Source organism: Arachis hypogaea, chromosome 14, assembly GCF_003086295.3.
Source record: "Arachis hypogaea cultivar Tifrunner chromosome 14, arahy.Tifrunner.gnm2.J5K5, whole genome shotgun sequence".
Lineage (NCBI taxonomy): Eukaryota > Viridiplantae > Streptophyta > Magnoliopsida > Fabales > Fabaceae > Arachis > Arachis hypogaea.
In genome coordinates, this window is record NC_092049.1 from 109,253,566 (window position 1) to 109,265,920 (window position 12,355).

The 12,355-nt window shown below is 36.0% G+C and overlaps 2 protein-coding genes across 2 annotated transcripts; one reads left to right on the plus strand and one right to left on the minus strand.

Annotated features, from left to right (window-relative positions):
* Positions 1–1,115: 1,115 nt before the first annotated feature.
* Positions 1,116–2,876, plus strand: LOC112743667 (malonyl-CoA:anthocyanidin 5-O-glucoside-6''-O-malonyltransferase). Its single transcript, XM_025792966.3, has one exon. It carries the CDS (start codon positions 1,301–1,303, stop codon positions 2,735–2,737), a length of 1,437 nt encoding a protein of 478 aa, XP_025648751.1. The 5' UTR covers positions 1,116–1,300; the 3' UTR covers positions 2,738–2,876.
* Positions 2,877–7,865: 4,989 nt separating this feature from the next.
* Positions 7,866–8,596, minus strand: LOC140178661 (uncharacterized). Its single transcript, XM_072215873.1, has 3 exons — positions 8,528–8,596; positions 8,080–8,313; positions 7,866–7,943 (listed from the first exon to the last, which is right to left on the minus strand). Exons 1-3 carry the CDS (start codon positions 8,594–8,596, stop codon positions 7,866–7,868), a joined length of 381 nt encoding a protein of 126 aa, XP_072071974.1.
* Between the last annotated feature and the right edge of the window lie 3,759 nt (positions 8,597–12,355).

A 12,355-nucleotide genomic window follows, 5' to 3' on the forward strand; every position in this document is an offset into this window, starting at 1 on the left:
AAATAAATATATCATAATTTTTTTATATAAAATTTATCAAGACTTAAATTTCATCAGTCTAGATCTAATTTTTAATATAATAAAAAAATAATATAATTTTACCTAGTCTAAAATTAATTAAAAATTTTAAAAATAGATTTAGTTATTATTTAAAATCAAATTCAAATAAAAATAAATCTGATTTTACCCTATCCATACATATACACCCCTAGTTATATAATAGTAATTTTGATATGTTTCTTAAATGTTAGTTAAACTCTTCAAAAATTATAACTACCACAAATATAATTAGTAAACGCCATACAATGGTCTAAATAAATAAATAAATAGAAAAAGTGACACTTTTTTTTTAAGAAATTTTTAAATAATATTCTTCTACTTTTTTATTTATAAAATGTATAAGTCTCTTCTCCTTTAAAATTGAAATAACATGTCATGTTCTTTCATCCTCGTTACCAAAATATTCTTTAATAATTATTATAATTACATTTATAAATTGATGATAATTTGTTATTAATTCAAATAATAAGAACAATAAGAATATATTTATTATTATTAATATAATAATTTTTATTTATTTTTAATATTTTATTGTTACTCATAAAATATAGAAAAATTTTAAATTAAATATTTTAAACAAATTAAAATAATAATTATCATTATTATTTAAATTAACTAAATAATTATCACTAATTTATATATGTGATTATAATAATTATTGAATAATATTTTTTCAAAAATATTAAAAAATATATTATTTAAATCTTACACAAAAAATATATATATTATAAATTAAAAAAAGTCATTTAAATATCTCAATTCTCACACACGAGAAAAGTATTATTTTCTCAAATAAATGCTATATAAACCTAAACTACATGGTGAGAACTCTTATACATATTACTCTTGTACAAAGAATAAGCATTTTATTTAAATATTTTTATATAAAAAAATTTGTAGATCAGCCAAATTTATTATTTTTAGACAGTATTTTTAATGATTAATCTATTTTTTTTAGTTTAAATTCTAACAATCCAATAATATATTTTTAGTTTACACTTTTAAATATTATTAATTAATTATTAACTAAAAATAAATTTTACTGACCTTCCAACTTTTCTCTTTCTATATTAGAGGACCCATCACAAATTCACAAGTGTTTTGTTAGGCCTTTTACTTCTTCTCTCTGTATGCTCAATACATTTATACTCTGTATCCCAAAACAACATATCTCCTTGCTATAAATTTCAATTATTTGGACAATCTTCTACTGCTCCTTAACAACAAGAACCATCCCACCATGCCAGAACCTTCATCCTTCAAAGTTGTGCAAGTTTGTTCTGTTTCACCACCGCCACAAAATGGAACAACAACAACTTCTCCAACCTCTATACCGCTCACCTTCTTAGACATATTATGGCTACGGTTCCCACCCGTTGAGCGTCTTTTCTTCATCGAATTCCCAAACTACCCTTCTTCTAATTCGTTCTACGACTCTGTTCTTCCAAATCTTAAACACTCTCTTTCCCTCACACTCCAACACTTCCTTCCCCTCGTTGGTAACATTATTTGGCCTTTAGACTCTCCCAAACCGATGATTCATTATGTCCCTAATGAAGATTCTGTTACCTTAACCATAGCAGAGTCCAATGATCACGATGTTAACCTTTTTGACCAACTTTGTTCTAATTTATGTGATGCTTCACAACGTTATTCCTTGGTACCCCAATTGGCCAATTCTCATGAAAAAGCTTCTTTGTTAGCGTTACAAGTAACTTTGTTCCCAAAGTTCGGCTTTTGCGTTGGAATTTCAACACACCATGCAGCCATGGATGGAAAGTCTTCAACTTTGTTCATGAAAGCATGGTCCTACACATGCTCCAAGCTATTAGAATCACCATCTTTTCCATCATCGTTACCATTACCTGAGAATCTAACACCATTTTTGGATAGGTCAGTGATAAGGGACCCAACAAAAATTGGTGAAGCTTATGCAGATTCATGGATGAATCATGGTGGAACAAATAACCGAAGTCTCAAAGTGTGGGATTTTCCTAATGAGTTTGCAAAAGAAGGATATGGGGTTAAGGCGTTGTTTGAATTGAACCCCACACAGATCATGAAGCTCAAGGAACATGCAAAATCCAAGATGGGAGGATCAAAAAATGTGAAACTTTCAAGTTTTTCGGTTACTTGTGCTTATGTATTATCATGTTTGGTCAAAACAGAAGAGCAACACTTGTTGAAAAACGCGGTTGAAAGAGTGTTCCTTATTTTTAGTGTGGATTGTAGAACAAGGTTAGACCCTCCAATTGTTTCAACATATTTTGGGAATTGCGTTGCTGGAGAAAAGGTTGAGGCAGAGACAAAAGGGATACTGTTGGGAAATAATGATGGATTCATCGTTGCTTTGAAAGGAATCGTTGAAGCATTGAAAAGGGTTGAAGATGGGTTAGTAATGAATGGAGCAGAGTCTTGGTTTGAGGATATGCGTAAATTTGCTGATAAAGCAAAGATATATTCCATTGCTGGATCTCCTAGGTTTGGAGTTTATGATGTTGATTTTGGTTATGCAAAGCCTAAGAAAGTGGATATGACTTCAACGGACAAGACAGGAGCTTTTTCTCTTTCGGAGAATAAGGATAACAATGGTGGAATAGAGATTGGGTTGGCATTGAAGAAAAGTGACATGGAAGCTTTCTCTACCTTTTTCAATGAAGGACTTCAATCGTTGTAAGCTATGATTATTTACGTCTAGCATAGCTAGTTGTGTTATTTCTACCACTTTTTTACTATATTGTGTCTATTTTTTTTAATGTAAAAGTGAGTGAAAAATTAAAAATAATAAATATGTACTGTTTCTTAAAAAAAAAAAACAATATATACACTTCAAAATATAATAGAAAAAATGGTATAAATATTTATTTCTAGTATTTAGTAAGTGGGGCAATAAAATTTGGGCGAAAATTTTCTTGGATGTATGTTATATTATACCCTTTTACATGTGTGAGTTTAATTTCATGTTAAAATATAGTCGGAAATTCAGGAACTGAGGTTTTAGATAATAACTAGAGTATTTTATTTTTATCCGTAAGTTCGCACAGGTAATTATAATAAATAGAGAATATTAGGGTCAGTATTAAAAAAAAAAAAAAAGAAAGTTGATTTGTATTGGTTCTAATATAAAATAAATATAAAGAAAATATATTAGTTATCTAACATTTCTGATAATAAATAAATATAAAATATGTATTATATAAATTTAAGTTTAGGTATTATAAAACTAAAGAAATAATTAAATTAATATAAAATATAGCGTTTTATTATTTTTAATTTTTAATTTTACATTATTCATGCTAGCGTACTTATCTACAGTTTGTTTATACGTTACCACTATATAAGAATTAAACATTTTGTAAATAAATGTTTTGTGTAATTTGATATTTACTTGTATGACTGATTTTGGCAGAATACGAACTTTGAATGAATTATATCTTTTTGGTAAATAATAATGCTAACAAAAAATTACAATAGATTACCTATTTTTTATTTTGTATAATTATATCAATATAAAAATAAAGAGATATCTGATCAGTTTTTTAATTGGGATAGTTTTTGGTACCACTATTGTAGCGTATTATTTAATGCAGAGAAAGTTTTGGAGCTCAATAATTTTTAGCATTTTTTGTTGTTATTTAATTAGTATAAATATTAAATTGTCTTTAATAAATAAATTTTATTAATTTATATGTACAAAATTTAAAAATTATGAATAAAAATTGTATTAATTCACGTGTACAAACTAGAATAAATATAAGTATAAATTATATATGAATACAAATTATTTTTGATTAAGTACTGACAAAAATAATAATATTTGTTGGCTATATAACATTACTTTCCTAACGCATATTTTAAAAATACTTATAACCACTTATTTTAATTTTTAAAAGTAGTATATATATATATATATAAACATTTTTAATACCATGAATCAAATATGCTTTTAGTTAGAAACATATGAAAAAAAAACTTTTTGAATTTAAAAAATTACTCAACTCGTTCCTTTTTATCAATTATTCTAGCTAAATCCATATTTATTATTAGAAAACTTGAAAACAAGAGTAATATAATAAAACACTAAATAAAATTTAATTAATGATCAACAATGAGAGTAGTTTTTGGCGTGCTTCTAAATGAATTTGTTGATTATTAAGAATATAATTGATAATTCAAAAAAAAATAGTGCAAAAAAAAAAAAAAAGTGAGTGGGAGATATATCGAATGAAAAAGAAAAAGAAAAAGTCAAAAGTAACATATAAAAAAACAAATTGAGTAGAAAAATATACAGTTTAATTTAATATCTTTATTTTAAAACACTTGTTTAAAAGCAAAACATACGCAATGTTTTAAAGAATTTTTTATATTTGTATTACTCGTGCAATATCTGATTAGCATCATTTACCTACTAATCTATTTATGAGTTATCAATATATACAAATTAATGTTTTATAGCTAGATAAATGTTTGGAACTTTATATTTACATCATGCGTTGATGTCAATAAAGTTGAATTAATTATATTTATTTTTGTGTTATAAAAGAAAGCTAACAAAAACCAAAATTACCAATTTTCACTCCGGGCCGGGAGTTTATACCACCCTATCTATTGGGTAGTAATATATTAAGATACAACTTAAAATAATTTTTAGATGTACTATTAGTTTTTTAGTTTTCTATTATTGTGTCATCTGTCATGTCGGCTTAAATAACCAATTCACATGACTTGAGCACAATCTTCTATTTTTACATTATAGTATAAGATTTGGATTTTTTATTTTAATAAATAAAATAAATGTATTAATTATTGAATTAAATAATTTTAAAAGTTATTACTGAAATCCATCACATTGTCATATCTCGTTTATAATGTAAACGAGATAAGATACGTAAACGTCATACGTGTATATCTCGTTCACACTGTAAACAAGATATGTTGAAATGCATCTCGTTCACAGTGTAAACGAAATATGGCTTGGATACGGCTATATATATAACTCGTTTACAAAATTTGACCGAGCGCTAGTTTGAACTTTTCAACTACTTTATCTTCCCTTTTACCCCTTTCTGAGCATATAATCGATACTTATGACGATGGCGCGCGCAGCTGGTAACAACAGAGACATCAACAGGCTTAACGACACTTCGCATTACGATGGGGCAGCCGACTTTGCGGTTAGTTTTAAGTTATTGTGTTTTAAAAAATCCTATATAGATGAATGTGTGTATGTAGCTGTGGTTAGGGTAATAATGAAGAAGTAGAATATAGATTGTATAGTTAGTATGCCATAGGTCACAGGATCTCCATTGTCCACACGTTTGACACCAGGCCGATGCAGGAGTATTATGATTGGTGGCGTGGGGCTTGCCGTATGAGGTACCTGTTCGGCGAGGAGGTACTAGAGGATCCGAGGCTTGTCGAGTTACTCGCTGCCAGCCATTCGAGAGATGATCTCCACCTACCGCGGGGCGTGCCGGATCGACGTAGGCGGGCAACTGAGGTTAGGGTTGATACTCGACGATTTGCTCAGAGGGACATGGGTGCTAGAGATCGGAGACCGGGGGAGGGGGTTAGGCGGGAGAGGGTGAGGCCTCGTCGGGTGCGTCTGGATCTTGAGTTCGACGAGGAGGCAGAGTATGACCGATAGGAGGATCATGGAGACCTCCCATTAGATAGCGAGGATGCACCTCCAGTTCCTTCACCTCCTCCTCCACCTCCAGCAGCCTACGCACCGCATCCTCCATCCGGATCAGGAGGGCCACAGCATCGGGCCATCTGGGACACATCACCACTCGGTTGGTATGATGCAGGACCATCTAGCAGCCATCAGGAGGAGCAGATGGTGGAGGAGATATTCTTCGACGATGCCTTCTAGCTTCACACCGCTGATCCGGCGTCGATGCAGCGCATAGCAGAGTCATTCCGTACTGGGAAAGAGTAGGGTGTCAGACAGTATCAGCATCCATCTGCGCCCGTGTATACCTCATCCTGGATGCCAAAGATATCGCCTGCATCTGGACCGTCATATGCGGCGGGGTATCGGCCGGGTGCACAATATGCCACTCCGCCGTCGTACGACTATGGTATGTTACTGACCTCCTTACGGCCTCTATTTACCCTTCCATCAGATCCACCGTCTCACCATCAATACGCCACAGTTTTATACTCAGGTGGATACAACGTCTCGCCTCTTCCACCTCCTCCACCACCTCCACAGGATCCTGCTATTCAGCAAATGCATATGGGAGATCCTCGACCTACCCGACCTCAGTGCTAGATGCAGCCTCCACTGTGTGGTACCGGCCACAAGCGCCACTATCAGGATCCACACCACCGCTGATGTGTTACTATATGTTGAGGGTTTAGGATCTGTTTTGTAGTCATGTTGCATGTCTTTGTATGTCGTGATTCTGTAATTTAAAGAAAAAGGACCTCGGTGGTAGTTGGTTACTTTATTGTTGTTTGTTACGTATATGTGCTGTAATTATAGACTTACTGCTATTATATTCCATTTGCATTATATATCCTACATTGCGAATTATATTTACATGTTGTTTATTTCATAAGAGTGCACAACTATAAGCGGGTACTTAATTCAACTAGATCGTACGTTAACAACAACTTGACATAACATAACAAGTACTACAATGGCAATAAAAAGATGACATACCATAACATAACAAGTACAACAAGTAAGGAAATAACAAGATGAACAAACTACTACAATGAGATGGATGAACAAATTCTAAAAGTACCATCTACACTAAGGATCCTCCATGGGTTGATTAGGACAACCTCGTCTAGTGTGACCGACTTGCCTGCAGAGGCCACATTGCTTCTCCTGTCGCTCTACCTCATCCATGTCACCTCGGAATCTAGTCAACACGGGTATCCCAGTGGCCTTCCGCCGCATGAGTGCGTGGGTTAGGACGTAGCAATTTCCCATACCACTCTGGCCACAGGGACTCATCCGTGATCGGTGAAAACTCCATCTCATACACCTTGAAGACTGCCTCCTGTCTGTAAACTAGATGAACATAAGGGGCCCACTAAATGCTAGCAGCGGAACATCCAGCAAGGGCATGTCGACACGAGTAGTGGAGAGACTAAAAGAGACCGTAGTCACATGTACCCGCTGAAAGACGGACACGGAATGAACCTTGCAACCAACCCTCGAACGACTCCAACTCCTCTAAAACAAAAACAGTCGCCCGCCTATCGTAATGAGTAACACGCATCTTCGGGATGCCTTCTCTATTCTTCTCAATGGATGTTAGCAGCTTCTGGGAGAAGCGGTTTCCAGCAGCCAGCTGTGACTGTGCCTCTCTGCCCTTCGTGATGAACAATTTATGCAATCGTTTGTACGTTATGCGCACGATGGAAGAAATTGGCAAGTATCGTGTACCCTTCAGAACGACATTGATGCATTCGGACAGATTGGTAGTCATGTGACCAAACCGCCTACCACTGTCGCAGTGTTAAAGCCATATCTCTTTGTTGAAACGAATAGCCCAGTCCGCCATCGATGGGGAAACTCCTCTCAAAGCATCAATGTACCACTCATACCCAACCTTGCTTGGACTATACGTGGCGTTTATAAGATATCTCTTGCCCTCGGCCGAATTAAAATGAGTCATAAAGTTAGCGGCCATGTGTCTGATACAGTAAGCGTGAAACGCCCTCGGAGGATGCCAACCACTATCATTGGCACTGAGTGCAGCCTTGATGGCATGCGACCTGTCGGAGATAACCAGCAAACCTTCTTACGGGGTGACATGGCGTCTCAGAATAGTTAGGAATAAGGACTATGACTCGGTACTCTCAGACTCCACAATGGCAAAAGCAATAGGTAGGATATTGTTGTTGCCATCTTGTGCCCACCACTATAAGAAACACCCCACCATATCTGCTATACAAATACGTGCTATCAACAGACACAAACGGCTTGCAATGCTTGAAAGCCTCGACACAAGATGGAAAAGCCCAAAATAATTTATCGAACACGCTACAATCACGTACCAGTCGGTGCCCATCGTAGTATGGTGTGATCTGTAGCTCACAAATAGTCCCAGGGAAGCAACTTTGTTGTGCCTGAAGTAGTTTTGGCACTTTGTTGTATGACTCCTTCCAGTCCCCGTAGATCTGAGAAATTGCCTTTTGCTTCACCATCCACATCTTTCTGTAGGAGGGTTTGAAGTGATAGCTTTGTTGGACGGCACCTTGCAGGACAGGAATGCTGACTGAGGGGTTCGGCTGTATCAACGGCAAGATGACCTTACAGATGAGACTACTATCTAACTGTCGGTGGTCTTGGGAAATGGTGTGTGCTAAACAACTGTGAACTCTTCCAACCCTCCAGACCTCCCTGACGAAATAAAATAGCGATGTTTATGTGGCATGCATCGAAAATATGTAATGTATAGACTCCATGAACTACTAAGTACGCTTCAATGAATCTTAAACTCACCAGTATCCGAGGTTCCATCGAAGGGCAACACGGAGACTCCATGGACAACCATTTGCAGCTTGACGACATTGCACATGGTACTTTAGTCTGTCAGATTCGATCACCTAGTACTCTGTACTCTGACGAATACTGTAGTTCTTCACATCTTGCATCACTGCATCTCGGCATTTGAATCTGTGGCCAACCCAAAACTCTATCCCACCATCTAGCTTGTAATCTTCCACCCCTATGCTAGAAAAAGGAGTTCTATCGTGCATGGCGTCCAGATCTAACGTATGATAGTGACTTGATACATCTGATAGTGCCAAAATTGGGTGGGGGGAGGTAAAACATAGCGTACAGCTACTTAAGCAGGCGTCTCCGGTACAAACTCCTCCTCGTCACCCCCTCGGAAGAATCACTGTTGCCACTGTCGACAACGTACTCCTCATCAAAGTCTTCTTCACCCACCTCCATGTCCTCCACTGGAATCGCGACATGAATGGGTGGTAGTGCGAGAGGTCGGTCATCCTGTATGTAGGTCGAGTGAATAGAACTACCGCCACTAACATCACCAACCATGGCAGAAAGCTCCATCACTTGCTCCGCCATGATTCTCCCATGGATGTTGAACATCAGTCGCACATGCTTGTCCCCTACAAGCCAAAATAGTCAAAGCCAGAACACTCCGTTACCTAGCGGTGCCAACAACCTATAGCCCACCCTTCCTCGTTTCGGTGCCCCCAAGATTTATCAATATCAAACTCCTAAACTCGGACAACGAACTCACATGCTAAGTCTGCAATAGAATCGGATTCTCACACTCAAATACCATCCCATTGTCACCATTTCTCATACGACAATTGGGGTAAACACACACAACTATGTATACGCTATTACTGGCCGTTGTTGCCTTCTTTTTGTGAGAAAAATAGAACAGAAGAAGGTATGAAATGAATGTGGAGAATCCCAAAGGATAGACATCCTTTTATAGTTGCTGGAAAATTGTTTACACGTATCTCGTTTACACTGTACATGAGATGACGTTGCCCATATCTCGTTTACTCGTTTACACTGTAAACGAGATACATTTATACATATCTCGTTTATAGTGTGAACGAGATATACACGTGTGATGTTTACGTGCCATATCTCGTTTACACTGTAAACGAGATACATGTAAATGCATCTCGTTCACAGCGTAAACGAGATATGGCAAGGAGACGGATTTCGGTAATAACTTTTGAAATTATTTAATTCGGTAATTAATATATTTATTTTATTTATTAAAATAAAAAATCCCATAAGATTTTCATTATATTTTTATATCCTCATAACAATCTATCTTTATATAATATTATAGGATTCTTTTTTAACCTTAACTTTTCATATTCTCTTATATATTCTTTATTTTTATGTAGGTTGGTGCACGAAATTGCGATCATCAACAATGGCGCCAAAGACTTGATGCTCTCAAACGTGAATCACACTTTGTCACAACTTCACACAACTAACCATCAAGTGCACTGGGTCGTCCAAGTAATACCTTACGTGAGTAAGGGTCGATTCCACGGAGATTGTCAGCTTGAAGCAAGCTATGGTCACCTTGTAAATCTCAGTCAGGCGAATTCAGATGGTTATAAAAAATTGATAATTAAAACATAATTAAGATATAAACTAGGATAGAGATACTTATGTAATTCATTGGTGAGAATTTCAGATAAGCGTATACAGATGCTTTCGTTCCTCCTGAACCTCTGCTTTCCTACTGTCTTCATCCAATCATTCCTACTCCCTTCCATGGCAAGCTTATGCAGCGCATCACCGTTGTCAATGGCTACATCTCGTCCTCTCAGTGAAAATGGTCCAAAATGCGCTGTCACCGCACGGCTATTCATCTGTCAGTTCTCGATCATACTGGAATAGGATTCAGTCATCCTTTTGCGTCTGTCACTACGCCCAGCACTCGCGAGTTTGAAGCTCGTCACAGCCATCCCTTCCCAGATCCTACTCGGAATACCACAGACAAGGTTTAGACTTTTCGGATCTCAAGAATGGCCGCCAATAATTCTAGCCTATACCACGAAGACTCTGATCTCATGGAATGGAAGGCTTGGTTGTCAGGCGAGGCAACCATGCGTCATGAACCAGAAGGCTAAGAGATATGCACTTAAGCGATTGCAAGTAGAACGGAGGTGGTTGTCAGGCACGCGTTCATGGGTGAGAATGATGATGAGTGTCACGGATCATCACCTTCCTCAGGTTGAAGAACAAGTGTATATCTTAGATAAGAAATAGGCTTGAGTTGAATAGAAAAACAATAGTACTTTGCATTAATTCGTGAGGAACAGCAGAGCTCCACACCTTAATCTATGGTGTGTAGAAACTCTACCGTTGAAAATACATAAGTGATAATGGTCTAGGCATGGCCGAATGGCCAGCCTCCAAGGTCTCAACTAAACGTCCAAAGATGTTCCGAAAGATATAAATACAATAGTAAAAAGTCCTATTTATACTAAACTAGTTACTAGGGTTTACAGAAATGAGTAAATGATGCAAAAATCCACTTCCGGGGCCCACTTGGTGTGTGCTTGAGCTGAGTATTGAGCTTTACACGTGTAGAGGCTTCTCTTGGAGTTGATCATCAGTTTGTAACCTGTTTCTGGAGTTTAACTCCAGAATAGGGCAGAAAGCTGGCGTTTAACGCCAGTTTGCATCGTCTAAACTTAGGCAAAGTATGAACTATTATATATTGCTGGAAAGCCCTGGATGTCTACTTTCCAACGCAATTGAGAGCACTCCATTTGGAGTTCTGTACCTCCAGAAAATCCACTTTGAGTGCAGGGAGGTCAGAATCCAACAGCATCTGCAGTCCTTCTTCAGCCTCTGAATCTGATTTTTGCTCAAGTCCCTCAATTTCAGCCAGAAAATACCTGAAATCATAGAAAAACACACAAACTCATAGTAAAGTCCAGAAATGTGATTTTTATTTAAAAACTAATAAAAATATATTAAAAACTAACTAAATCATATTGAAAACTATGTAAAAATAATGCCAAAAAGCGTATAAATTATCTGCTCATCATAGGTTATACTATTGCTTTCAATATTAATGTTAATTCATTTTAATAGATATAAATTTAATTAAAATCTAGCTCATTCACTTCTCTTTTCATACTCATCACTCATTCTTATATTTATTATATAAATCAATATTCACTTCACATATTTTTTTTATCTCCTCTCATACAATCTCATACCTCATTCTCTTTCTCCTTTTCCTTCTCCATTCTTACTATTTTTTATACAACTAGAATTTGGTTGATAACCACAGTTTTTATTTTTATTTTTTTAATTTGGTAAATGTATATTTTTAATTTGGTAAATGTATGTATTAGGTGATTGTGTGATTGTATTTAATAATTTTATTTCTTTGTGTAATTGTATTCATGAGTTATATAGTGTCTTTCACTACAAAAGACACGCCGAATAGCGATAATTTTTTGAAAAATTGCGGCAGTTTGTAATCATCCTAAAATGGCATATCAGCGGTTCGATAAACGTTGTGGTTTAGAGTACGAACGTTTGATTTTGCGGCAATTTTTATGAACTGCTGGTATAACCGTTGCAAAATCAATATATCGCGCCAGTTGATTTAGCGGCGGTTTTGCACCACCGCTATATGGCCAATCTTGAATTCGACAATATTTACCGACGGTCATGAACCGCCACTATTTGAGGAGCGCTATTTTTTAAAAATTTATTTGGCGGAAGTTAGCTATCTGATAATGCGAAATTTCTAAATTTATTTTTGGTTATTTTTGTAACCGTCACTAGTTTCTTGGCTAA

Coding starts and splice junctions, on each gene's coding strand:
- LOC140178661 (XM_072215873.1), bottom strand. CDS start 8,596: ATGTCGTCAAGCTGCAAATGGTTGTCCATGGAGTCTCCGTGTTGCCCT. Junction 8,314..8,527: donor CGATGGAACCTCGGATACTG/GTGAGTTTAAGA, acceptor CCGTTGATACAG/CCGAACCCCTCAGTCAGCAT. Junction 7,944..8,079: donor ACTACGATGGGCACCGACTG/GTACGTGATTGT, acceptor TGTTTCTTATAG/TGGTGGGCACAAGATGGCAA.
- LOC112743667 (XM_025792966.3), top strand. CDS start 1,301: ATGCCAGAACCTTCATCCTTCAAAGTTGTGCAAGTTTGTTCTGTTTCA.